Genomic DNA, 27,022 nt, shown 5'->3' on the forward strand with positions numbered 1-27,022 from the left:
GAAAAGCGATCATGATGTCCTAAGCTTTGAGCTGGATACGGAATTAAGCACGAATAAGATTGTGGAACGCAGGGAGGAAAAATTAAATTATATTAGGGCAAATTATAACCATATAAGGGAGTTCTTTAATGAAATTGACTGGTCCGTGGTATACCAGGAAAGGGATATGCAATTGAAATACGATAAATTTATGGTAGGAAATTATTTCAATACCTGGTACATGCTTGTTGTCTCACATCCGTCATACATTCAGCGATTTCAAGCATGGCTGTCCTACTCTGGATATCACAGGGAATTTTACTCCATCGACTCTGTGCTTTCCTAAGTAATGTGTTCCATCCCTTAACTTGCTTATCAGTAAAGTAAGCTGACTTACATCTCCTACCTGAACGAGTTTGCCGAATGGTAGCCTTACTTAAAGTATGGTCAATTACTTGCAACAGAGCTTCATAAAACTGGTCAACATTATGGACAGAGTGTTTGTAATCTTGGTACCAAGCATTTACTTTATTAATCAGTTGCCTATGCTGGCCATCCTGCAGCCTGTACCTTGCCCTGGTGGAAGGACCACACACCTTATCAAGCTCAAGAGTTACCTTTAAAGCAAAGTGATCACTCTCCAGTTCATGCACGATATCTGCAGAGGCTTGAACTTCATTCATATTAAAAAGAAGAGCATAATCAAGTCTGCCACCTTTGACATGCATAGGTTTACCATTCCCTAATACCTGTACATTCCCAAAGGCATCAACAATGTCACACAGAGCAAAACCACTGGAATTCTGGCTGCCAAAGAAGCTACCTAGACTCCTATGCCTAGCATTTAGGTTTCCAACCAAAAGACTTTTATCACTAAATACACAATCAGGAAGGTCCTCAGATCTTAGCATATTTGCATGAATGTACATATTAACAATAATCACCACACAATCTTTAATGCGAACGTTTACACACAGTACCTCTGTACCATTGACCTTATAAGCAGAGTGGAGGGTGGCAGGAATACAGCTTTTGATGTATGTGACTAAACCTCTTGTGTTAGTACGTAGATCAGCTGAAAGCTCAAAGCGTTGATATCCTCGTAAGGTCAAGCAATCTGTTTTCATACCAACCTCCTGAAGTGTTATTACATCAATGTTATTTTCAAGAACATAGGCATGTACATCAGTAGACCATTTCTGTAAACTGTTAATATTCCATGATAGTACACACAGATTTCTAACTTCCATTTTGCTGAACCTTATTCCCCACAGATGTGGCAACCTTTAACAATTTTTATTTCACTTTACCCTTTGGGTTATCCACATAGGCCCTGATTAAGTCCAGCAGGTATCTCACTTCACTAGTGACAACTGGTAGATTGTTCTCCTGGGACATTGCAACATTATTATTGGATCCATTAGTTTCTACAGTGGTGTCCACAACAGTTTCCTTAGTAGAATTCACAGCAGTATCAACATGAGAGCTAGGCCTCATGATTACTATGTGCAATTCCACTATTTGCTTCTGTAAATCAGCCATAAGGTTCCTTAACTCATCAATTTCTTTCCTCAAAGAAACATCCTCATGAACATGAACTACCTGTGGTGTGGGAGGAACTGTACCTAGCTTGTCTGTTACATTTCCTGGTATAGAGGCCTGCCTTTGCTCAAGCCTTTCCTGCCACACATTAACTGGCTGTGAACTCTGTAACACCTGTACATGTCTAGCGGGTTTACTAGCCTTAACGTCAGAGTTATTGCGACGGTTTCTTTGGGGCCTCTTTGTACAATGCCATGAGTTAGTATTATGATTCACCACAATTACAACAGATTGGTACAATCTTGACATTTTCCTTCAGTTTAGCAATACATTCCCTGGAGTCATGATTTTTTACCGCAGAACCTACAGCGGAAATCATTGTAACACTTGTATTGCATATGACCCCATTTACTACATTCATAACACAGAACAGGAGTTTCATTATAAAGAGAGACATGCCTATATCCAAGGCAAGGAATAAACACCTTCTCAGGGAGTGACCCTTTCATCAAAGCAACAAGCTGAGGCTTAGGGGAAACTGCATCCTTCAGTTTCACTACACGTCTCTTAACCCACACAAATCTCTCATCAAATGAAAGGTCATCAGGATCTACAAGGGTTGGAACATCATATATGATAACCTTGTGGCACTTCTCCCTTCCATCAGGTTTTTCCATCACAAGGCCATCAAAACCTTCAGTTGTTAAAAAATCCACAGCATGCTCATCTTTAACAGTTACATATGGCCTGTGTTTTCCATCCTTGAACAAAACCTCAAAATCCTTATGGTACTTACAAAGCTTGACTGTCCACTGGAGCTTTTTGTTGTAGTCGAAGCCTTCCATGAGAGGAAAATACAGCCTCTACCTTCCACCACGATTCGGCTCTTGACCACTACGACTCGGCTCCTGTCCACTACCACTCTGCTCTTGCAATCCTATGTCCACCTGGTTAGGTCCTGGATACTCTCATCCTCACTATCACTGTCGCTCAGACGAGAGTGAGCTGCAACAGGGTATCTCGGGCCAATCTTCTTCCTGCAGGAGGCGTCTATCCCCAAGGAGGTGCCACGTGAATCACCTCCCTTACCAGCGTGACTTTTCTTAGCATTCTGCATCTTGCAGGTATCACTGTCTTCACTTAGTCTTGCTGCATCGTGCCTCCTCTTCTTTTCTGCCTTGCTGATCACCTCATGGAATCCAGCATCATCGTCCATACTTTGAGTAGTGGTCATCAGAATCACTGCTGGACAGCATCAAATCCCCCACTACACAGTAGTGCTTGCAATGGAACCTCCTTCAGCCATAGTAGCGTAGAATAATAATCTGCATTCTTGAGGAAGCTTCTTCTTCTTGGGGATTTGTTGGGGCCGTGCAGGCTGTGTCACAGCCTCTAGTGCCCCAAAGGTCCGGGATGCGGAGGTGATGTGGTCAGGCTATATGCAGTGAAGTTGATTTGTTTTGTGTAGGAAGGTCCTGGTGAGGTTGAGAGTCTTGAAAGGAATTTGTGCAGCCACCCAGGAGGTCAGTCAGTGTTGGCCTGTGTGGGTGAATGGCAGATAGTGAGTGGAGGAGGGCCACACGGTGTGAATGGTGCCGAGGGCAGTGCAGCAGCAGGTGTTCTGGGGTGTCAGGCTGGGTATGGCACCAGGGGCAGTGGGGAGAGTCAGTCATGCCCAGCCTGTGTAGGTGGTCATTGAGGCGGGTGTGGCCGATCCGGAGTCTAGTGATGGCCGTGTCCAGTGCCCGGTTGGGGGGAGTAGGTCCACCAGTGGTGTCTTGTGTCCTGTCTAATGTGTCCTAGTGAGGTGTACTGTAAAGTGTCAGTCAATGTTGTGTCCCAGTGTCGCCAGCAGGCTGTCTTGAGGTCAGTCAGGAAGTCTGTCTGGTCAGTAGCTAGGTCAATAGGGGAGGGGTGGGTGTGTGCCTCTGCTGCTGCCCTATCGGCCATGGTGTTACCTATGACACCAACATGGGAGGGCACCCACTGAAGGTGGATGGTGTGTCCCAGGGAGGTCAGGTGGAGGATGAGGTGGTGAATTATAAGGGTGAGGTGGTGGTGGGAGTGTGGGCGGTGTGACATTGAAGAGTAGAGGGCTAAATGGAGAACCTTGAAGAACACCCCTAGTGATTGGATATGACCTAGAATAGGTGTCACCAATCGCCAGGAGAAGGATCTATTTGTCAAGAAGGACTGAACCCAACTTAGTGGTGGACCAAAGAGTCCAAGGCGGGCAAGTTTCTCTAGAATTGAGTTGTGTGAGGCGGAGTCAAAAGCACCCTTAAGATCCAAAAAAGCTACTAAAGTGAATTTTTTGTGGTTAAATCCTTCCTGAATGTGATGCTCCAGCAACAACAGGGCATCAAGGGTGCCCCGGTGAGGGCGAAAACCGAACATGTTGGGTGGCAGAAGGTGTTTGCGTTCCAACCACCAGGTTAGTCTATTTTGAATGACATGCTCGAAAACCTTACTAATGTTAGACAGGAGGCTAATAGGTCTATAAGACTGCTGTCGGGTCCTTGCCAGGCTTAGGAATAGGAATAGTGGTGGCAAGACGCCACGCTGAAGGGAACGTCCCCGACAACCAGCTGTTGTTGACGTCCATAAAGAGTTGCAGCAGAGCATCTGAGAGGCACCGAAGAAACTCGTTTGGCACATCATCTGGTCCCGTGGCCTTCTTAGCAGACAGTGAAAATAAGGTTGAGGTGAGTTCCTGGGGAATTATAGCAGTGCTAATTTCATGGCTGGAGTGTGAGGAAGAGGATAGCACAAGTGGGGGTACAGGATCTGGAGAGCCAAGTGTTGTGTGGATGTGGGTGGCAAGACACTCAGCTTTTTGGGCATCAGTGGTGAGGAGGACACTGTTACTAGTTAACGGAAGGTTAGAGGGGTTGTGGGTGGACCATCTTCCTGAAGAAAGACCAGGCTCGGGAGACTGAGGTGGAAAAGGACAGGGAAGCACAAAAGGAGGCCCACGCTGAGCGTTTCTCATCAAGAATAACACACTTGCACTGGGCCTCTAGGTAATGAAAACGTTGGCGGAGTGGAGGGGTAAGGTTCCTTCGCCACGCTGCGTAGGCATGACGCTTGGCCTGAAGGGCCGCCGCACACTTCCGAGACCACCAGGGGACTCGAAATGAACAGAAGGGGGAGGAAGTGACAAGGTGAAAGTGGTGGGAGCCCACAGTAACCAAGACTTCTGTAAGGAAGTGAATTTTGTCATCTGACGTGAGGGTTGTGGGTGGGACGATTGATTTTAACTCGGTTCTTTAAAGATACCAGGTCTCCCTTGTTGAATGACCAACGTGGTCTGCGTGAAGTGGGAGGGGGTGGTGGCACTGATGGGAAAGCAATAATCACAGGGAGATGGTCACTCCCCATGTAAGGGCCAGTAGTTATAGTGGTGAGGAGGAGTGGGCCATTCCCCAAACACAGGTCTAGGGTGGAAGGGTTCCCTGAAACTGGGTCAATCCTGGTAGGGAGGCCAGGAGGCGTGAGAAGGGAGAGGGAATCACTATCTGCCAGAAAACTCGAGAGTGACGCGCCTGAACAGCTTCTCCGGCTCCTGGGGAGGGCCGGTTCCCAGAAGTCATGATGGGCATTAAAGTCACCCATAATTAATGCTGGGGGAGGGAAGTCGATGAAACAAATGTTGAAATTCCTTAAGTGATATATCAAGACAGGGATTGTAGATTAGCAGAATGTTTAGTGGGCCTGAGTCAAAGGTGACAGTCACTCCCAGATGCTCTAATCCACCACCTGTGAAAGAAGGGATAGAGAGAGGGCTTGAGGGAAGGGACTGGTGGATCAGTAGAAGTAGGCCGCCTCCTACTTCGCTGGTCTCCCTGTCCTTCCTGTAGGAAGTATAGTTTGGAAAGGAGGGGAAGAATGGGTCTGTGAGCCACGTCTCACAGACACCGACAATGAGAGGAGAGTATGAGGAGAGCGTGGTTTTAAAAGTTGGAAGTTTCCTGTACAAAGACCGGGCATTCCAGAAAATGAAGCTGGAGACAATTGGATCACTCACTGCGTGAGTGATGTGATGTAGGAGAGGAGTCCTGGCAGGCATCAAAGGAGGCTCTCGCTGAAGCTATGCCCTGAAAGCAGGAAGTTAAAGAAATTGAGTGCTCTTGGTGCTAATCCCTTAATAAAAGCAGGCCATGCAAAACCCGAAGCATGCTGGGCCGGAGGCGAGGAAGAGGATGGTACAAAGTCTGCACTACCAAGTGAGGGCAAGGATTGCTGGGCTGCTGGCTGTGGGGCTTTTGGCTGGGGAACCTTTGGTGGGTGGCATTGGTGTAGAGTGGTTGGGGGTATGAATTCCCCAGCATCTGACAGGTCAGTTCGGTAGGGGCCCTCGGGGATGAAGGAGGGTCTGGTGGTGTGTCGTGGTGTGACTTTGTGGTATGGTTTGTGGTGGTGGTGGCTCCGTTGGGCCTTGGGTGAGGGAGGCTGGGCGGTTAGTGGTACCACATTAATAATGGGGCTCAGGGGCTGGATGGGAGCAGGAGTAGGATCAGGAGTGGGAGCGGGGATGGATGTTGGGTGAGGAGCAAGGGTGGGGGCAGAGGTGGGGACTTCAGGTGTGTGAGGGCAAGTGAGGTGTAGGGGGAAAGTTGAGGATTGCCTGGTTTGGGAGGTGTGTATTTTGGAGCAGGGTTTGGTGGGCGAAAAATGCCTGGGAGGATACCTCTCATTTTTCGTTTCACATCTAGGAGAGAGTGGGCCCCGCCATGCTGCAGTTCTTGCAGCTGCACTGCCTGGAGGCGAGCCGGGCACTGTTTGGAGGTGGGGCGGTGGCCAGAACCACAAAAGAAACAGTGGTCCTCCCTGACACAACCATCAGTGTCATGGTAACCACTGCATTTCTTGCATCGGGCACGCCCATTGCAGGAAATGTTGCTGTGGCCAAACAGGAGGCAACGGGTGCAGCGCAGGACTGGGAGGGTGTGGGGCCTAACATGGTAAACCATGTTTCCTAGGGCCACCCTTTCAGGGAAGGGGCCCACTGAATTTTAGGCGAATGGCCAGGTTCGGGACTGTCTGTCTGTCCTTGTCATGGTCTGGGAGTCATAAAACGTCAACAATCTGAGTGGGGCTGCCATCTAGGATGGTTATCTGGGTCATGATGTCATGTTTAGTCATGTCGGGGGAAACAGGGTAAATTCTACCAAATTGTCAGTGGCCACCCTGCACTTAACAGGCCACTCTCCCAGTCGGGTTACTGACTCTGGGGCCTGTTCCAGGTGATCAAGGTTGGCCACCTCAAACTTAATTCCTCGGCCACCTCCAGTGATGGCCAAGGTTTGCTCTATGTATTTTTTGGCAAAGATTGAGCCACACACAGCCCTGGAGACCTTGGATGGGTGGATGAAGCACCTACTGCCATCAAGAAAGCGAATGAGTACCACCTGCTTACAAGTGGGGGGCGGGTGTGGGGGCCCAGCAGACTCAGCAGTGCGAGAAGGGGTAGAGGCGGTCACACAAGCGTAGGAGCAGGTTGTGTAATATAAAGTGAATTGTTAATCTATTAAGTTCATGTTAAGTTCATGTATCTCGCTGAGCTCGAGGTTTGCTTCACAGCCCTCTTTAGCAGGTGATAAGTTTGCCTGCCTTGCACTCACTGGTCAGTCGGCCTCCTGCTCTCTCTCCTCGAGCACTGTCAAGATTTAGTCGAATAAAGCCTAGCTTGAAGGCTATTCCTTGTCTTCTTACGGACATATATAACAATTTATTCGACTACATCTTCTACTGGGACGAGCTACGATGGAGAAGTTCCTTCGGCCTGAGAGGTTGGAAGCTCACCCTGACACCAGCCCTCTACAGTGGCAGCATTGGTTCAGCACATTCACCAACTTCCTGCAATCCATCGAGCAACCGTCTGATACTACTAAGTTCCGGCTCCTCATCAACTATGTGTCTCCCTCAGTGTACTCCTACATTGCAGATTGCAAGACCTACGACAAAGCTATCAAGACTCTACAAGCTGTATTTGTAAAACCTACTAGTGAAGTGTTTGCTCGTCATCAGTTGGCCACCAGGAAACAACAGGATAGTGAATCCGTAGACCAGTATGTGCTAGCACTCAAGCTAATGGCCAAAGACTGTGCATTTAAGGCCGTTACTGCCGAAAAGTATGCTGAAGAGGCCGTGCGTGACTCATTTATCTCTGGTCTCTCCTCTTCTGTCATTCGTCAGCGGCTGTTAGAAAAGCTGTCCCTCACCCTTGAAGAAGCCGTTCAACAAGCTCGCAGCTTGGAACTGGCACAACACAACGCTGATAAGTATGCCTCTCTCTCTTCCTCCGACTGTCATTCCACGGCTGTAGCTGTTACCGACCCTCGAGTGTTTAATGATAATGAGGAAGTTACAGCTTCAGCTAAAACCACTGCTGCTACGAAAAATTCTTTCTATTGTGAGCGCTCCCTACATCCTCGCTACACTTGTCCTGCTCGCAACGCTACTTGCCACAAGTGTGGGAGGAAAGGCCACTATGCTAGTGTTTGCCAGGCTGGAGCGGGGCGGAACAGGCCTGGTACTTCCGCGGCGATTGTGTCGTCCATGACTACGAGTGCTGCTTCGACTTCACCCCTTCGCTGTGCGACGACACCTGCTGACATCAATGAGGTACGGGTTGAAGCACTGGTTGATAGTGGTAGTACTTCGAGCTTCATTAATCCTAAAGTTGCTTCACGCTTAAGCCTCACCACTACCTCTTCCAAGGACACTATTTCTTTCGCTGTGCGACGACACCTGCTGACATCAATGAGGTACGGGTTGAAGCACTGGTTGATAGTGGTAGTACTTCGAGCTTCATTAATCCTAAAGTTGCTTCATGCTTAAGCCTCACCACTACCTCTTCCAAGGACACTATTTCCATGGCCTCTTCTCCCCTCGCTGCTGTCACTGAAGATCATTGTTTTGTGAATATCAAAGTAATGGAAAAAGAATACAAGTTGTTTAAACTCTCTTTGCTTCCTGATCTTTGCGCTGATGTTGTTTTAGGGCAAGATTTCATGAAACTGCACAAGTCTGTGGAATTTACTCTTCTGGGATCACGGCCTAAACTTACGATCTGTGGGATCACAAAAATGAACCTCCGTGCTCCTAGTCTTTTTCCCAATCTAACCAGTGATTGCAGACCCGTTGCCACTCCAACACGTCGCCATTCCAGCACTGACTCTACCTTCATCCGGAAAGAGGTCGATGCACTTCTACGTGAGGGCACCATTGAGAAAAGCCAGTCTCCTTGGCGAGCACAGGTATTGGTGACCAGCGATGAACGACATAAAAAGCGTATGGTGGTAGATTATTCCAGGACCATTAATCGTTACACCCTTTTGGATGCTTACCCCATACCTAGAATTGATGAACTTGTCCATAAGCTAGCGAAGTACTGTGTTTTTAGCAAGCTGGATATGAAAAGTGCTTACCACCAAGTTCCCTTGAAGGAAGATGAGAAGCTCTATACTGCTTTTGAAGCTGATGGTCAACTATTCCAATTTACCAGAATACCCTTTGGTCTGACGAATCCCGTGTCTGCTTATCAGCGAACCATCAACACGTTGATATCTGATAATCGGTTGACTGACACCTTTGCTTACATTGACGACCTCATTATAGGAGGAATGAACCAAGAGGACCATGACGAGAACCTGAGGCGCTTCAAAGCAGTTGCTGAGAAATACAATTTAACCCTCAACAAAGATAAGTGTGAGTACCACTTGCCAGAAATAAAGTACTTAGGATATTTAATATTTAACGGTACTCTAAGACCTCACCCAGAATGCTTGCAACCCTTAAGAGATTTACCAGTGCCTACGGATTCCTCCTCTCTTAGAAGAACTCTTGGACTCCTTTCTTACTATTCTCAGTGGATCCCTAACTACTCTAACAGAATTACTCCTCTTCTCATCGTTAAGACTTTTCCTCTCGACAGTGTTGCCTGCCAGTGTTTGCATGACCTCAAGGAAGATGTCTGCCGTGTTTCGGTCGCTGCTCTGGATGAAAACGTCCCTATGGAGATAGAAAGTGATGCCTCGGCCACCTCGTTAGCTGCCATACTATCCCAGCAAGGTAGGCCTGTTGCCTTCTTTTCAAGAAAACTTTCACCTTCTGAACAAAGACAGCCTACTGTGGAAAGGGAAGCAGCAGCCATCATAGAAGCCATCCGGAAGTGGAGACTTTTTTTGATAGGAAGGGAATTCAAGATAATAACTGACCAGCAAGCTGTTTCTTATATGTTCCACTCTCACCACTCCTCAAAAATAAAGAACGACAAAATACTACAGTGGCGTCTAGAGCTTGTTGGCTACAAATATGACATCCAGTATCACCCTGGTAAAGACAACCTTCCTGCTGATGCCCTGTCTCGCTCGTGTTCTGCTACTGCTGAGTCCCTGTCTGATTTAGAGAAATTTCATGATGCTCTTTGCCATCCTGGAATCACTCGTCTGTATCATTTTGTAAAATCTAAGAATTTGCCTTATTTCCTGGAAGATGTTAATAAGGTAACCCTCATGTGTCGCTCTTGTTGTGAATTAAAGCCTCGGTTCTTCAAACCAACTACATCCTGCTTAATTCATGCCTTACGCCCCTTTGACAGGATATCCGTTGATTTCATTGGGCCTAAGCCTTCTTCCTCCCGTAACAAATATCTTTTGGTCATGATTGACAAGTATTCCAGGTTCCCTTTTGCTTACCCTTGCTCTAACATGTCTGCTCAAACTGTTATTAACTGCCTTCTTGACCTATTTTCAATGTTCGGGTGTCCATCCTCTATTCATTCTGACCGAGGTCCTCAGTTTATGTCCCGAGAAGTATCGGAATTCTTGTCCAAGCACGGAGTTGTCATGACTCATTCCACCCCTTACCACCCTCAAGGGAATGGCCAGTGCGAGAAGGAAAACAGAGTCATCTGGAAGGCGATAAGACTGGCTCTTCATTCTCGTAACCTACCTGAGGGACAGTGGGAATTGGTACTTAATAATGCCCTTCGCGCTATTAGGTCTCTCCTCTGCACAGCTACCAACCAAACCCCTCACGAGAGACTCTTCTCCTTCCCAAGGAAATCATCTAACGGTTGTTCCCTCCCTTTGTGGCTATCTCAACCCGGTCCTGTATTTGTTCGAAAATTTGTTCGTACTTCTAAATCTGACTCTCTTGTTGAACCAGCTAGTCTGATCAACGCTACTCCCCACTACGCCCGGGTACAGTATGAGGACGGCCGAGAAGTAACTGTCTCGACAAAGGACCTCGCGCCTTCCCACGAGGAGCTTCTGACCACGCCAGTCAATGACCAGCACCTGAGCAACTACCAGACACCTCCACAAGACACTTCAACCAGACCACCAATAAGCTCGGGCCAGAGTGACCAACGCTCCGAGACAGAAGTCCACCACTTTCAACAAACGGCTCATAACCACTCGCTGACCTCGCCCCTCCCAACCTCGAGTCCTGGCAACTCTAAGCTAAGCGGCCCTCCCGCTTCACTTCCTTCAGGGACGACATCGAAACAAGAACCGCTGAGGCGCTCTAGCTACTCGTATACCTTGGGTATTAGAATTAACATTGCTTAATTATTAAGAATAATTAGAATGTCTGTTTTTTTATTAACACGGGAGAATGTAATATAAAGTGAATTGTTAATCTATTAAGTTCATGTTAAGTTCATGTATCTCGCTGAGCTCGAGCTTTCCTTCACAGCCTTCTTTAGCAGGTGATAAGTTTGCCTGCCTTGCACTCACTGGTCAGTCGGCCTCCTGCTCTCTCTCCTCGAGCACTGTCAAGATTTAGTCGAATAAAGCCTAGCTTGAAGGCTCTTCCTTGTCTTCTTACGGACATATAGAACAGGTTGCACAATCCATAGCTGGCTTTGTGGATTTGACAGATTTGTGTGTCTTACCAGGTGATGGTGTTCTGGTACGCTTGATGACCGTGGTGGAGTCGTCCATGTGGTCACCTGGGGAGGTGGAGCCGGCGCATACGGGGTTGGAGCCCGGCTGGACAGCTGTTTTCACCAGAGGCATCACCTCCACAGCATCATCCAGCTTGTCTGTAGTTGGTACTGTCTGCTCTGGTGGTGGCGATGCTGTAGCTCTGTGGGTGAGGGAATGTTATTGGTTCTCGGCACGGAGCTGCACGGAATCGACGTCTGGTCAGCACGCTGGCTAGCTAGAGAGTCCCTTGAGGAAGCTTGCTACAGGCAGGAAGGATGAGTTTGAAACACCCGCTATTGTTGTGATGGGTAGCAGGAAGAGGTAATGCACGACCGCGCACAGTGTTGCCATTCTAGCTGTTTTCCCGCTAGATGTAGCGATTTTTTACTGTGATCTGGCTATCAAATTTTTCATCTAGCGGCTAGCGGGAAATCTGGCGGGTGTAGAACGTCATCTGACGATTTTCTAGCGATTTTCCTTAGAGACGATGAAACTTCGGGCTTTGTGGCATTTTACAAAAGAACACATTTTAGTTGTGAAAACAGGCATGTTTCATTTGGGTGTGAAATTAGTCAAATACTCGTAAATGGTATGGACAGTCTCCCGTTGGTACCATCTTGCTAAAAATTTACACACATATACTGTCTCTGTACGGATACTTGACGGGAATCAGACGCGTCTCGCCGCAACGCGCCAGGATTCGGTCCACCGCAGTGCTTCCATTTAAGGGTAAAATACCCTAAACTAGGGTAATTGGACCCTTCTTAGGGTAGTGTTTAGGGTAATGCATAAACTAGGGTAATTTTAGGGTAATCTGCCGTCCTATGGATAGGTCTGCTTGGAATGGTGCCAATCTGGTGGCAGACTGGTTCTCTTTCATGTTCGATTCATGTACACAATCATCCCCGTGACTTGTATCATCCCTTCATCCCCCCACCCCATCCCCTTTCTCCCCAGTCCCCACACCCGTCTACTACGCGTACACGTTTTGGACCTTCGGACGGTTAGTCTAACCGTCCGAAGGTCCAAAACGTGTGTGTGTTGTGGGTGGGGGAACAATATTTAAACTTATGTATGATAAGAGTGCATTAATCAACAATTAATGGGCAACTTCGACAATCTAGGGTAAAACACTCGAATCTAGGGTAAAATTGACAAAATCTAGGATAAGATTTCATCAACTCATGGAAGCACTGGTCCACCGTCCATGATCAGTCAGTCACCAGTCTTTGTTTCACCACAGAGGACAGCACGTACACCAGTATTAGCTCTGGTAATTATTTTTGCTGTAAATGTTTCTTCCTTACTCGATGCATCTGAATTGCTATATTTTTAATAGGTATGTACTAGTATAAATGTTTCTATTGACGTAAGTGAAACTAATTCTCTCTCTCTCTCTCTCTCTCTCTCTCTCTCTCAATGCGTGTGTATTTTCTAGATTGGTCTGAAACTAGCGATTTCAGGGCCTGATCTAGCGGGTTTTGTGGTTGAATCTGGCGGGATTTGAAATTATTCGATGGCAACATTGCCCGCGCACCGCCACAGCTGGGCCGAGAAATGTGTCCACTGTATCCCGCATTTCTCTTTAATAATTTCAATTACGGCGACTTTCGTGTTCTCCTTAATTTCTCTCTTTATAACTTCTAAAAATTTAACTTTTTCCTCTTCTTGCTCCTGTTTCCATTCATTTCTTAGTTCCTTCAGCTTGTTTTCCCCCAATCCACCTTCTGTCCTGCATTTTAACCTACAAGCTCCTTAAGGAGCTTTCGTAATCTTGGCATGTGGCTTTCAGTACATAATTTTGTTTCTTTATTTCTTGTATCTCCTCTTTCAATCTCTAATTGATTGCATTGACCTTCTCACATTCTGCTAATCTCAATTTCAGCTCTGTTTTCCGTTATCAGTCAGTCCTGTTTGTTCCTTAGACTTGACATTCCTCCTTCATATACCTTAATTCCCTTTCTATATTGATTAACCTTCTCATATTACCTTGTTCATCCCTGAATCACAAAAAATCCTTGTCCATAATATCATCTGTTAGGTTCCTTAGACCAACAGGTGTTTCAATGTGCCGTTGGTTTTCACACGATGGGCTGTTTTTAGTTTATCGTACGCCTGGCAGCACTACTCTGTTCCATCACTCTTGTTATTCTTTCCGTATATGCAATGCAATCCAACACTTATTTAATTTGGAGACAGAACCTATGGCCCCCTCCCCCCTGTACATACATCTAGGCCAGTCTCCAATTCCTGTTGTATTTTTCTCTGCGAGCTGCTCAGATGCGTCTGGTCGGCATGATGGCTGGTGTGTGTGTGTGTGTGTGTGTGCAGATGGGTGAAAACTTATCTGATTCCTTTAAGAGATCATGAAAGATTACTGTGGAAGTTAGAGGAGAAGGGTGGCCTAAAAGGAAGCACATTGAGATGGATGGAAAATTATTTGAGGGGGAGAGAAATAAGAACGGTAGTTAAAGATGAAGTCCAAGTGGAGAGCAGTAGAAAGCGGAGTGCCACAGGGGTCAGTATTGGCGCCAATACTTTTCTCATATAATAAACGACATGCCAGAAGGAGTGAGCAGCTACATAAATCTGTTTGCGGACGATACGAAACTGTGCAGAGTTATAAAGCAAAAAGAGGATTGTGAAATACTGCAGGAAGACTTAACAAGATCTGGAAATGGAGAAAAAATTGGGAGATGGAATTCGATGTGGACAAAAAGCATTGTCACGGAAATAGGAAAGAGTGAAAGACGACCAGTAGGAATCTATAAGATGGGAGATGGAGTAGAACTACAAAAAGTAAAAAAGGAGTGACGATGGAAGAAAATAATCAACCGGTAAGCCATATTGATGGAATTTTCAGAGACATGTAATTTGCTAAGGAATATTGGATTAGCATTACAGTACATGGACAAAGAAATGATGAAGAAATTGATAAGTACTATAATAAGACCCAGATTGGAATATGCAGTTGTGTGGACCCCCCATAAAAAGAAACGCATTAAGGAAGTTGGAGAGACTACAAAAAATGGCTAAAAGAATGGCTCCAGAATTTGAAGGGATGACATATGAGGAGAGACTAAAGGCTATGGATCTACAAACCCTGGAACAGAGAAGGGAGAGAGGGGATCTGATACAGGTTTATAAATTGATTAACAGAATGGATCAAGTGGATAATGAGAAGCTAATCCTGAGAGAAGAATATGACAGAAGCACAAGATCACATAAGGCGTTTTCAGTAGCACTTTGCAAAAGGCGAACGGTCCATAAGTATTCGCTTTTGGAGCGAACGCATCTACTGAAAACGATAGTAACACTGCCAGACGAGTGTCCGTCGTCGCCTGACGGAAAAACTATTATACTCTTTAGTCGCAGCCCGCTGCCCGCAGGATCACGCCAAGCTGAGACGTATAGCCTCATTCCACCGTAATATTAAGATATTATTATGGGAATGGGATAATTGAAGGCAAGGCTCAAATAAAACATTACACATTTAATTTCTGCCGGGAATATTTTCTGACGGCCCTGGTACATGCGACAGAGGCTGGATACACATGTCCAAATGATTTTTGTAGCACAGATCTGCATCTACCTTGTTCAAAAACATCTTGTCACAGACGTCACAGGTAAATCTGTTAAGTATAAAAAAACTTTTGGTAATTCTTTATAACAAGTCTGTCCCTCCTTCCCTCCATTTTCCCCCAAACAAGCTTGGGGGCCTGTGGGGAATCTGGGGATTTGGTGGGGGAAAAAACGCAATATGAGCATTAAAAAAGAAAAGAAAAGAAATTACGGAAATTTTCAATATTTCAAGTTTTTCCAACCTAATCTAACCAAGTATAAACTAACATAACCTAATTTCTAATATAACCTAACTGGACCCCGCCTGCTAGGAAATTAAACTAACCTAATGTAACTTAGCCCCCCGTGGACCCCTCCGCTAGGGCATTAACCTAATTTAAGCTAACCTAACTTAATTGTGGGGGCTGCGTCTCCCCTGGATCCTCCCCCAACCACGCTAAGGCATTAACCTATCATAACCTTACCTAAGCTATCCTATACGGAGGGAGGCGCAGTGAACCCCCGTTAGGTGTTAACCTAGTGCTAACAAGGAACCTAAAAATGATAACCTTATAGGCCTCTCGAATGGCAGCGCGTGATTGGAGGAATTAGCTCTATAGATACACCATGAAATCCTTATATGCCGCTACCCACAAATCCCTGTTTATACACACAAATCTGTTATAAACAATTGAAAATCATTTCAGTGTTTACTCTTGACTGGTGCTGAGCTCACTGGACTTTGAAACTGACGGCCAAACTAGACGCTTGCGGCTCAATTATTTTGTTTACGGCAAGGTCACCAAGCCTTCTACATATGTGAGTTTTGTGTTTGTACGTGAAATGGACCATTAAAAAGATTAACTAAATTGTTTTATAATACGTGAGCGCCTATGGCGGTGTTGAGACCAAATAATAGAGGTGAATAGAGCCCTTAAGATCACAGGTATCACTTCCCCTGTCACATTTTCCTACTTTATAAGGTATTACAGGTAATATACCCAGTATCCATTGATACAAAATATGCCGAATAAGCCGCTACACCACTAGTGACTATTTGTCATTCAGTAGTTACATTGGCAGAGACATTTTTGTTGTGGATCCCCTCAAATTATTGCACTGTCAAAGAGGCCATGATGTTGTGTGTTCGTTCGCCCAGTTTTCAGAGCACCACTATTAAAAAATATACCCAAATCTTCCGCACTATTGCTATAACCTTATGTCATTATCAAGTAACAGTGTAAATATCCCATCATATTTATATTTTACAATTAATGTGCTTAGATAATGCGTAACATACGAGATTCTCACATAACCGAAAATCCAAGTTGGAGTCACAAGCTTTGAAATGAGTAGCGTGAATAAGTGTGAACCGTGGTCCATCCAGAGTGCGTAGTCCCAGATGTCTCGAGAGTGCAAGACTCTGTTTTCATTTAATTCAAACTGCAAGGAGAATTCTTATGAATTTCAATATCAGTAAACCGTTACTAAATGTATTTCCTTTACATGATAATACTTATCATATCTTCATGCTCCTCATAATAGTATATTTTATTGATTTAAAACTTACAGAGTTGGTAACTCGTCTCACAGCCAATCACCGTAAGTGTTCGCTATCACGTGACTCTGAGAGCTAATACAAGCAAACATAAATATTATTATTATCTTGAAAAGCGTTCGCCTTTGGGGCGCCAAAGGCGAACGCATTTACGACCGTTCGCCTTTTGCAAAGTGCTACTGAAAACGCCTGTAATAAGAAACTGATATATATATATATATATATATATATATATATATAGACTTCAGACACGTAAAAATCGTCAGAAAAGTCAATTTCAGTTTTCGACATCATAAGTTAGCTACAGATGCATTGGCGTTGCCAGACGCGTGTTTATTTTGAGAGAACATTTAAAGAGAGAGAGAGAGCATTTAAATGGATCAGCTGACTGGGAGTGTTGCCATATGATATAGTGAAGATTTTTCAGGGTTGCCATTCGTACGATAATTATCGTACAAGTACGATTATTTTGCCCCAAGTACGATATACGATAGTGATTCTCATTATCGTACGTTTTGTACCATAATTTGGTGAAATTGTACGATAAAGTACGATAGTTTTGAGAAAATCACTAGAAAATAATAGTAAACTGTCAACAGTCAGCCGTACCCAACCTGTTCAATACGTGTGCGTTACTTGTATGATTCCTGTGTGATCAGAAGTCTTTGTCTTCGTCAGTTCGTCGTATGTTATTCGTTAGACACTTTTACACTCTCTTCAAATCAAAATTTAATAATGGCTTCACCACGCCCTGCCTCGGAGTCCCCCTCTGGGGAGGGGACCATAAATGTCCCCAGGTCGGACTGCCCCTCTGCTGTCGACCTTGGGTGTCTTGACACTTCATCTAATACTTTCACTATCAATTTCTGCAACATTCGTGGCCTTCGTTCTAATTTTCAATCTGTGGAACACCACCTCTCCTCTACTAAACCTCATCTTCTCTTCCTAACTGAAACACAGTTGTCTGTGACTACTGACAGCAGCCCTTTTCTGTTCCCTCCTACTTGCTCTATCCTCATTTTCAATCCAAAGCTGGATGTTGCGCATACGTGCGTAACGACACCACTTGCTCTCGTGCCCACAATCTTGAATCTTCAGAATTTTCTACCATCTGGCTAAGACTTCAATGTCACTCTCTAACTAAATTCATCTGTGCTGTATACCTCTCACCTAATTCCTCTGACTATGTAAAATTCTTTGACTATTTGACTTCCAAGGTGGAGCACATCTTATCTCACTTTCCTTTGCTGAGATCTCCATTTTAGGGATTTCAATGTTCACCACCAGCTTTGGCTTTCATCTTCTTTCACTGACCAACCTGGTGAACAAACCTTCAACTTTGCTATCCTTCATGACCTAGAGCAGCTAGTGAAGTTCCCTACCCGTATTCCTGACCGCCTTGGAGACACGCCCAACATTCTTGATCTTTTCCTAACCTCCAACCCTTCTGCTTACTCTGTTAAACTTTCCTCTCCGTTGGGCTCCTCCGACCACAATCTAATTTCCGTTACCAGTTCTATCACTCCAGTGCAGCCTCAGGACCCGCCTAAGCGGAGGTGCTTCTGGCATTTTAACTCTGCTAAATGGGAGGAACTAAGGCAGTACTATTCTGATTTCCTTGGGATGATTATTGTTTTCATGTCAGAGATCCTTCTCTTTGTGCCGAGCGCATAACAGAGGTGATTATCTCTGGCATGGAGCTATACATTCCTCATACTTTCTCTAACCCTAAAGCTAAAAAGCCTTGGTTTAACTCTGCTTGTTCTCGTGCTGTCAATGATAGAGAGGCGGCTCACAAACGGTTCCGTAGCCATCCAACTGCTGAAACTCATGCCCTATATATTTCTGCCCGTAATCATGCCAAATCTATTCTCCAACTTACTAAAAACTCTTTCATCAATAGAAAATGTCAAAGTCTTTCCAATTCTAACTCCTCTCGAGATTTCTGGCATCTAGCCAATAATATCTCTAACAACTTTACTTCTTCGTCTTTCCCTCCTTTACTTCATCCAGATGGCTCTACAGCTGTCTCTTCTTTTTCTAAAGCTGAACTCTTCGCTCAAACCTTTGCTACCAACTCAACTTTGGATGATTCTGGGCATATTCCTCCTACTCCTCCACCCTCTGACTACTTCATCCCTAAAATTAAAATTCTTTATAAAGACGTTTTCCTGGCCCTCTCTGGCCTTGATTCTCGGAAGGCTTACGGTCCGGATGGAGTCCCTCCTGTTGTTCTCAAAACTGTGCTTCCGAACTCGCTCACTGCCTGGTCAAACTCTTTCATCTGTGTCTCTACTTCTATTTATCCTTCTTGCTGGAAGTTTGCTCACATTCAACCTGTCCCTAAAAAGGTGACCACTCCAATCCTTCTAACTACCGCCCTATAGCTTTGATTTCCTGCCTTTCTAAAGCCTTTGAGTCTATCCTTAATAGGAAGATAATGAGGCATCTATCAGCTCACAACCTTCTCTCTGATTGCCAGTATGGTTTCCGTAAAGGCAGATCTACTGGTGATCTTCTTACTTTCCTAACTGAATCTTGGTCATCCTCTTTAGGGACTTCGGTGAAACCTTTGCTGTCGGCCTTGACATATCGAAAGCCTTCGATAGAGTCTGGCACAAATCTTTAATTTCTAAACTACCCTCCTACGGATTCTATCCTTCTCTCTGTACCTTCATCTCCAGTTTCCTTTCCGATCGTTCTATTGCTGCTGTAGTAGACGGTCACTGTTCTTCCCTAAAACTATCAACAGTGGTGTTCCACAGGGTTCTGTCCTATCACCCACTCTCTTTCTATTATTCATCAATGATCTCCTAAATCTGACTCAATGCCCTATCCACTCCTATGCTGATGATACCACCCTGCATTATTCAACAGCGTTCAACAGACGCCCAACCCAACAACAATTAAATGACTCAAGGCGAGATGCTATAGGACGCCTAACTTCTGATCTTTCACTTGTTTCTGATTGGGGCAGAGAAAACCTGGTTTTGTTCAATGCCTCAAAAACTCAATTTCTACAACTATCTACTCGACATAACCTTCCAGACAACTATCCTCTCTTCTTCAATAACACTCAACTTCCCTCTCCTCTACATTAAACACACTCGGTCTATCCTTCACTAAAAATCTAAACTGGAAATTTCACATCTCTACTCTTGCTAAATCAGCTTCCAAGAAGTTAGGTGTCCTATGGCGTCTTCGTCCATTTTCTCTCCCTCCCAGCTGCTTGCTCTGTACAAGGGCCTTATCCGCCCGTGTATGGAGTATGGCTCTCATGTCTGGGGGATCCACACACAGCTTTACTAAACAAGGTGGAATCTAAAGCTTTTCGTCTTATCAACTCTTCTCCTCTAACTGACTGTCTTGATTCTTTAAGTCACCGCCGCAATGTTGCATCTTTATCTGTCTTCTACCGCTGTTTTCATGCTGTCTGCTCTTCTGAACTTGCTAACTGCATGCCTTCCCCTCCTGCGGCCTCGCTGCACAAGACTCTCTACTTCTTCTCATCCCTATTCTGTCCATCTTCCTAATGCAAGAGTTAACCAGTATCTTCACTCCTTCATTCCCTACACTGGTAAACTCTGGAACTCTCTACCTGTGTCTGTATTTCCACCTGCCTATGACTTAAACTCTTTCAAAAGAGGAGTGTCAAGACACCTCTTACGTTAACTGGACCCTCCTTTTAGATTTTTGTTTTTTCTCTTTCTACTTTTCTTTTAACAGGGCCTGGCAACCAGCGGGATTTTTTTTTTTTTCCAACACTGTGTTTGCCCTTGGCCAGTGCCCTTGTAATGTAAAAAAAAAAAAAAAAAAAAAAAAAATTCATCATGAGTGACAGTGATCAAATAAGTGTAAGCAAGTCTGAATTGGCAGAATTCTATAAGTGCTGCAGGAACTTCTTAGTTGCAGCATGTGTTGGAATAAAAAGGTATGATTTTAAAGACACTGTAATCTCTAAGCTGAATTGCTTCACTCCTGAAAATGCTCTCTCTAATTCTTTCAGGAAAGTAACCCCCTCTTTGTACCCTCTCATAGTAGCTCTCCCTGCAATTGTCCCACCAGACAATAATTCAGTAATTCAGAAAATTGATGATCAGTGGAGAATTCTGCCAGCATTCAAAAATGAACTAAACATCAATGAGACAATGCATGCTGATAAGTTTTGGGTAAACATTTTCCAGAGAGACACTAACTTTTGGAGCTATCAGATTTTGCCCTTTCAGTACTTTGCTTACCCCACTCCAATGCAGAGTGCGAAAGAGTGTTTAGCAAAATCAATTTGTTCAAGACAAAAATCAGATGCAAGTTAAACACTGATACTGTAAATGGTGCTTTGTTGTCAGCAGAGTGTGTCAAAAGTGAAGAATCATGTGTTAAATTTACACCATCTAAAGACATGCTAAATCGGGTAAGAAACAGTAAGCTGTTATATGATAATGTACAGTTGGATGATACAACACAATAATATTTTAGTAGCCTAATTCTTTGTATGTACACTTAATGAAGATTGAGGTGGTTTGGTCATGTGAGGAGAAGAGGAAATGACAATATACTTAGAATAGCAGCAGAGATGGAGGTGCAGCGTATGGAATTTTATTATGATGATGATGATGATGATAATTCTTTCATTTCCATTATTTGTATTTTCCCTAAAGTTTAAAGCATAACGCTTATAATTTTTGTTATGCTTTCTTGATTTTTTGATCTTATTTCTAAGAGAAATGTCAATGTTCATGACTTCACTATTTTTTCAAGTTTTCACCTTATTATAATCATCAGTCTAAATGAAATTACTTTAGCATTTCAGCATGTGTAATTCTAGTAGTAAAAATACATGCGATAATTTAGGCAAAAAAAACGATATAAGTGTACGATAAATTGAAGGGAAAAACGATAATTTTGAGGAAAAAATACGATAATTCCACTAAGGAAATCTGGCAACCCTGCGCTGACTTGACCGCAATCCGTAAGGGAGGTACACGTATGTGATTACATTGTGTTTCTCGTGTTATTTACCTACAAAATGCCTAAATTATCGCGTACAAGACTAAACAGACGTGCGAGCATAACCAGGATTGCTTCTATCTACAATCCACTGAAAGCAAACGAGAGAAGTGAGGAGAAAATCGAGTCTCCTTCCACCAGCACTAACACGACCACAACCAGGATTGCTTCTATGTACAATCCATTGAAAGCAAACGAGAGGAGAGGAGAGAAGTGAGGAGAGAATCGAGTCTCCTTCCACCAGCACCAACACGATTACCACCACCACCACTACCAGCTGTTGCTTCCTCGTCCAGTTCCAGCAATAGTTTCTTGGATAATGTTGAATCTGAGAGTTCTGCTGCATTGAGAAAGAGGCTAATAGCTAATAAACTACCTGTTCTAACACCAACAAGTCATGAAAGTGGAATAACAAGCATCAGTTCTCTCAATGATATTGCCAGCAAAATCATTGAGAGAACTAATGCTCCAGTACACACACTACACTTGGTTTTGCTGCCAATATAATTGTGAGAACTGATGCTTATTATTCCACTTTCATGACTTGTTGGTGTTAAAACAGGTAGTTTATTAGCTACTAGCCTCTTCCTCAATGCAGCAGAACTCAGATTCAACATTACCCAAGAAACTATTGCTGGAACTGGACGAGGAAGCAACAGCTGGTGGTGGTGGTGGTGGTAATCGTGTTGGTGCTGGTGGAAGGAGACTCGATTCTCTCCTCACTTCTCTCCTCTCCTCTCGTTTGCTTTCAATGGATTGTACATAGAAGCAATCCTGGACATGCTCGCACGTCTGTTTAGTCTTGTACGCGACAATTTAGATATTTTGTGGGTATCAAGCGACCTCATGGGTCGTGTGGAAGAGCCTGAACCTCCTAAGATTGATTTGCATAAAGCTTATTGTATGATATGGCAACATTTCCCATTTTTTCAATTGTCATGGAAAAACGTTTTGGTTACTGATACCATAATTACTGTATTTTTTTTTTTTATTAATTACCCAATTTCAAGTCGGTTTGTTTTTCTGAAAACTACATTAAAAGACCTATAAAATATATTAAGTAAAGTTTTCTGAGAAATGGATTGTTATAGGAGTAAATCATAGCCAAACTTTGAGAGCCGTTTTCTCAAGAATGAATTTTTGATGCATTTTGATGCTTCTATGAGTAACTAATTTTTTTTTTTTTTTTAAATAATTTTTATTGTTAATTTTTCTTTGCAGAGTATGGTGTGTAGATGATTTCTGTCTGATAAATTAATTATATATATAAAAAAAAAACGGTTTACATGAAATTAAATTGAAATATTTTTTTCATATTTTCATAATTTGTATATCTAAAAAAATGACAAAATTTTTTTTTTAAATTTGATCAGTTTGTTTGATAGATATGGAAGTCCTCTTTAAAATGATGTATGAAAATACACTGTATGACCAAAGCTGATAAAGTAGATGCAATTAAAAAAAATAAAAAAAAACAACAAATTGATAATCAAAATTTTTTAAAATTTGGTTTTGCTCATGTGGATGGTAGTTTTGACATTTTGATTGTTTCATTAAATCCCATCCATTTTTCTTCATGATTCATCAAAATCTATGCAGTCCCCTTAAAAATATATAGTTTCTTGCAAAGATGTGTTGAAACTTGGAACAGTTTGAGTGAGGAAGTGGTGCATAGTTATAGAGAAAATTTGGATAAGTGTAGATATGGAGACAGGGCCACGCAAGCATAAAGCCCATGCCCTGTAAAACTACAACTACAACTAAACACACACACACACACACACACACACACACACACACACACACACACACACACATATGCTCGGTAGCTCAGTGGTTAGAGCGCTGGCTTCACAAGCCAGAGGACCGGGGTTCGATTCCCCGGCCGGGTGGAGATATTTGGGTGTGTCTCCTTTCACGTGTAGCCCCTGTTCACCTAGCAGTGAGTAGGTACGGGATGTAAATCGAGGAGTTGTGACCTTGTTGTCCCGGTGTGTGGTGTGTGCCTGGTCTCAGGCTTATCCGAAGATCGGAAATAATGAGCTCTGAGCTCGTTCTGTAGGGTAACGTCTGGCTGTCTCGTCAGAGACTGCAGCAGATCAAACAGTGAAACACACACACACACACACACACTGATCCTGAGAAAAGAAATATGTTATGGTTTGTGCCTTGATTTTCTTTATTTTATTGTCTATATATATATTATTATTATTATGTTTATGATGAGCGAATTGTTGTTGTTGTTGTTTTCGGGCTTCGACGATCCCACAGATCCTATGAGCCCTGGTGGCGGCCTGTGAGGTGATCACAGGCGGGGTAGTTGTCCACACTTCTTCAGGAAGACGCAGGTGAGGCGGATAACCGCAGCTTGGTGTGAGGAGTAGACGCCTGCTGCCGCCAGCAGGGTGGGCAGGTCAAAGGTAGACACACCCAAGGCAGCAAGGTGATCACGAAGCACAACACGGTGGGAGTGGAAGCGGGGGCAGTGTAAGAGGAAGTGTTCAATGGTTTCCTCGACCGTCCTGCACCAGGGGCAGTAGGGGTCCGGTGATAGACCAAGGCGATGCAGGTGTGCTGTGAGTCTTGTGTGGCCCAGACGGAGGCGGGTGAGTGCTACATCTAGGATGCAGGACTGTTTCCTGACCTAAGGCTGTGGAGATGAGTCGCTGCGGTAAAGGCCCATAGAGGTGACTCGGAGTGCGTTGTTGAGTGAAGAGTCCCAGGATGAGTGGCAGAGGCGAGATAAGAGCCGTTTGGCAGAATGAAGCTGGAGGGGTAGGGGGGTAATGTTTACATGGGTTAAGGCCATCTTGGCAGCAGCATCCACCACCTCATTCCCCCGGATGCCGCTGTGAGAAGGCACCCAGTGTTCAGGAGATGGAGGAAGGTGTTCTGGATGGAGTGGACGAGGGTTGTGGCGGAGGATGGCTGCCGGGACAGGAGGAGAGAGAGAGATGAGCGGGAGTCGGTGTAAATTACCACCATGGACTTCGGGTGAGAGGTGCGGAGGTAGATGAGGCCCTGAAGAAGGGCAAAGAGCTCCGTGGTAAGGACATCTGTGTACTCAGGAAGCCTCCATGTCTTACAGATAGCTGTACTGGCGTCGTATATAGCTGCTGCCGAGGAGGGCAGGGAAGCATCTCTGGAGCCGTCCGTGTAGATCTTGAGGTGGTGGTGATAAATGGACCGGTCCAGCTGTTGGAAGTGGGCTGCTGCTAATCCACTCACAGATGGTTTGGGAGGAAGCCCAGGAACGTGGAGAGCAAAATTATGGGTGACGTCCAGCCATGAAGGAAAAGGTGAGTAGGGGTTGACAGGCTGTGGAGGTGGTGGTGGTAAGTGGAGAATGGTTAGGCTGAGCAGGGCACGCACTATTAGTGGCTGACGGGCAGCGGGGAGCCATGCAGGAGCTTGCTGATCCACCCCTGAGTTGGAGTGGAGGGTAGAGAGGGGGTGGGAAGCAGGCAGGCCCAGTATCCTGTAGTATTGTTGGCACAAGGTCATCCGTCTGTGGGTGGACAGTGGAGGAATACCACTCTCTGCTTGTAGAGAAACAACTGGGAGGATCTCATGGCCCCATAGAGATCCTCAAGGCAGCGTTCTGAATGGGGTCAAGCTTGAGGAGGTTGGAGTAGGCAGCTGACCCATAGAAGCAGCTGGCATACTGCATTTTGGCCCTGATGGTGGTCTTATAGTAGTGGAGGAGCAGGTCACGACTGGCTCCCCAGCGGATGCCAGCTATTCGCTTCATCACATCCAGGCGTTTGTTGCAGGAGGTGCGGAGATAACTGATGTGATTTACCCAGGAGAGGCGAGGGCCATCCAGCCGCAGTCCGAGGAGGGTGTGTGAGGTTGAGTATGGAACAGCCTCCCCACTTAAGTTGACGGTAGGTGGAGTTGGAAGCTTTTCATGGTAAAACACATGAGAGAGCTCTTTGAGGCACTGACTTGTAGCCCCCAGGTTGTCATCCATGCACCCAAGGCGGTGGCAGCCTCCTGCAGGTGGTCCTGAGCCTCGGAGAGTGTGGGTGCTCGACTGACGATGGTAATGTCATCAGCATAGAGGAGAAGGTGAGAGTGGGTAGGAACCTGTAGGTCAGAGAGAAGAACATTGAACAGAAGGGGGCTAAGAATGGATCCCTGAGGTACGCCACGATGAATTCCTTGGGAAGGTGACAGTGATGCACCAACAGCCACTTGGAATGAGCGACCGGTGAGGAAGTCGCACCCAGGCAAGGGTGGTGCCAGTGATGCCCATGAGTGCCAGCTTGTACAGGATGCCCTCATGTGGTGCCGAATCAAATGCTCCCTCCAGGTCAAGGAAGAGGGCCGTCATGACTTGACGCTGGCGGTAAGTGTCACAGATGTGATACTCAATTTGCCCCAGCACATCCAGGGTACTCCGGTGAGGGCGGAAGCCACATTGCTCCTCTGCTAGCTTGTTGTTAGCTTCTAACCACCAGGTGAGGCGGGTGTTGACTAACCTCTCCAGCAGCTTCCCGATGCAGGAGAGGAGGCTGATGGGCCTGTATGCTGAAGGGAGTGTAGGGTCCTTTCCAGGCTTGTGGATGGGGATGAGGATGGCGGGTTTCCAGGTGGATGGAAACTGCCCCGATTGCCAGCTGCTGTTGTATAGTTGAAGGAGGCAGGCACGTAGGGGTGGGGTGAGGTGGCGGATGAAGTCGTATGGGACTTTATCAAGGCCTGGCGCCTTACCGGGTTTTAATGTAGCTAAGGCTGAGGAGAGTTCATGAGGCTTGAATGGTTGAGCAAGGGATGGGAGAGCTGGAGAGGAGACGGCAGTTTCAATAACTGAAGTAAGGGTTGGAGGCGGACGAAGAGGAGGAGGTAAACCAATCTTGAGGTGGAAGTGTTCTGACAAGATTTTTGCTTTTCAGGGTCAGCCAGTGGGGTAGAATCATCATCAGAAAATGGGATGTTCTGAGATACCAACTTGCCCTCCATGGAGCGGAGAAAGGACATGGTACTCTTGGGAGAGGAGCGGAAGGAGAGAGTGGAGCAGTGCAGGTCCCATGCATTTCGCTTTGCCTTGAGGATGGTCTTGGCACAGATGGCGTCCAGGCGGCGGTAAGCACGGCCAGCCTGGATAGTGGGGTCCCACGCCACTGATTCCAAGCCTGGCGACGGTCCTGTACTGCCTGCGCACAGGCTGCATCCCACCAGGGCTTCCCAGGGCGGCGTGGACGACGACGGGTGATGAGTGGGAAGGCAGCTGTGCCAGCCTCGGACAGCACCCCAGCAATGGTTGTTGCGGCTTCATCCAGGGGAAGATGTTGGCTGTCCAGTGAGGGGAGAAGCGCAGCCACGTACTGGGGCCAGCCAGAAGAATTGAGCCTCCAGCGGGGCATGCAGCCAGGTTGGGGCTGTGGGGAGACTTGTGGGAGGGAGGCGAGGAGAGGAGGTGGTCGCTGCCCAT

The 27,022-nt window shown here is 45.4% G+C and overlaps 3 protein-coding genes across 5 annotated transcripts; 1 reads left to right on the forward strand and 2 right to left on the reverse strand.

The window, feature by feature from the left end:
* Positions 1-206: 206 nt before the first annotated feature.
* LOC123498418 lies at positions 207-11,786 on the reverse strand. The gene is made up of 2 exons (XM_045245524.1): positions 11,426-11,786; positions 207-3,060 (listed from the first exon to the last, which is right to left on the reverse strand). Exon 2 carries the CDS (start codon positions 1,227-1,229, stop codon positions 207-209), a length of 1,023 nt encoding a protein of 340 aa, XP_045101459.1. The 5' UTR covers positions 1,230-3,060; positions 11,426-11,786.
* On the forward strand, positions 5,182-26,695 carry LOC123498632. 3 transcript variants are annotated; one of them, XR_006672748.1, is made up of 4 exons: positions 5,182-8,148; positions 24,674-24,884; positions 25,359-25,472; positions 26,484-26,695. XR_006672748.1 is itself a non-coding variant. In XM_045245933.1 (2 exons), the coding sequence occupies exons 1-2, from the start codon at positions 7,288-7,290 to the stop codon at positions 24,743-24,745; spliced, it is 933 nt and encodes a 310-aa protein (XP_045101868.1). In that variant the 5' UTR covers positions 5,182-7,287; the 3' UTR covers positions 24,746-25,140. The 3 variants fall into 3 exon arrangements, 1 of the variants encoding a protein (XP_045101868.1); XR_006672749.1 differs by lacking the exon at positions 25,359-25,472; XM_045245933.1 differs by lacking the exons at positions 25,359-25,472; positions 26,484-26,695 and having other exon boundaries at positions 24,674-25,140.
* On the reverse strand, positions 25,154-27,022 carry LOC123498419. The gene is made up of 3 exons (XM_045245525.1): positions 26,635-27,022; positions 25,814-26,370; positions 25,154-25,621 (listed from the first exon to the last, which is right to left on the reverse strand). The coding sequence occupies exons 1-3, from the start codon at positions 27,020-27,022 to the stop codon at positions 25,154-25,156; spliced, it is 1,413 nt and encodes a 470-aa protein (XP_045101460.1).

Source organism: Portunus trituberculatus, chromosome 48 (genome assembly GCF_017591435.1).
Source record: "Portunus trituberculatus isolate SZX2019 chromosome 48, ASM1759143v1, whole genome shotgun sequence".
Lineage (NCBI taxonomy): Eukaryota > Metazoa > Arthropoda > Malacostraca > Decapoda > Portunidae > Portunus > Portunus trituberculatus.

Excerpts from the sequence above, each read along its gene's own strand:
- LOC123498419 (XM_045245525.1), bottom strand. The coding sequence starts at position 27,022 with ATGGGCAGCGACCACCTCCTCTCCTCGCCTCCCTCCCACAAGTCTCCC. Across the intron at positions 26,371-26,634 it reads GTGCCAAGACCATCCTCAAG|CTCTCCCATCCCTTGCTCAA; the intron begins GCAAAGCGAAAT and ends TCTCCTCTCCAG. Across the intron at positions 25,622-25,813 it reads CTGGCACCACCCTTGCCTGG|TCGAGCACCCACACTCTCCG; the intron begins GTGCGACTTCCT and ends TACCATCGTCAG.
- LOC123498418 (XM_045245524.1), bottom strand. The coding sequence starts at position 1,229 with ATGGAAGTTAGAAATCTGTGTGTACTATCATGGAATATTAACAGTTTA.
- LOC123498632 (XM_045245933.1), top strand. The coding sequence starts at position 7,288 with ATGGAGAAGTTCCTTCGGCCTGAGAGGTTGGAAGCTCACCCTGACACC. Across the intron at positions 8,149-24,673 it reads CACCTGCTGACATCAATGAG|ATAGCTGTACTGGCGTCGTA; the intron begins GTACGGGTTGAA and ends CATGTCTTACAG.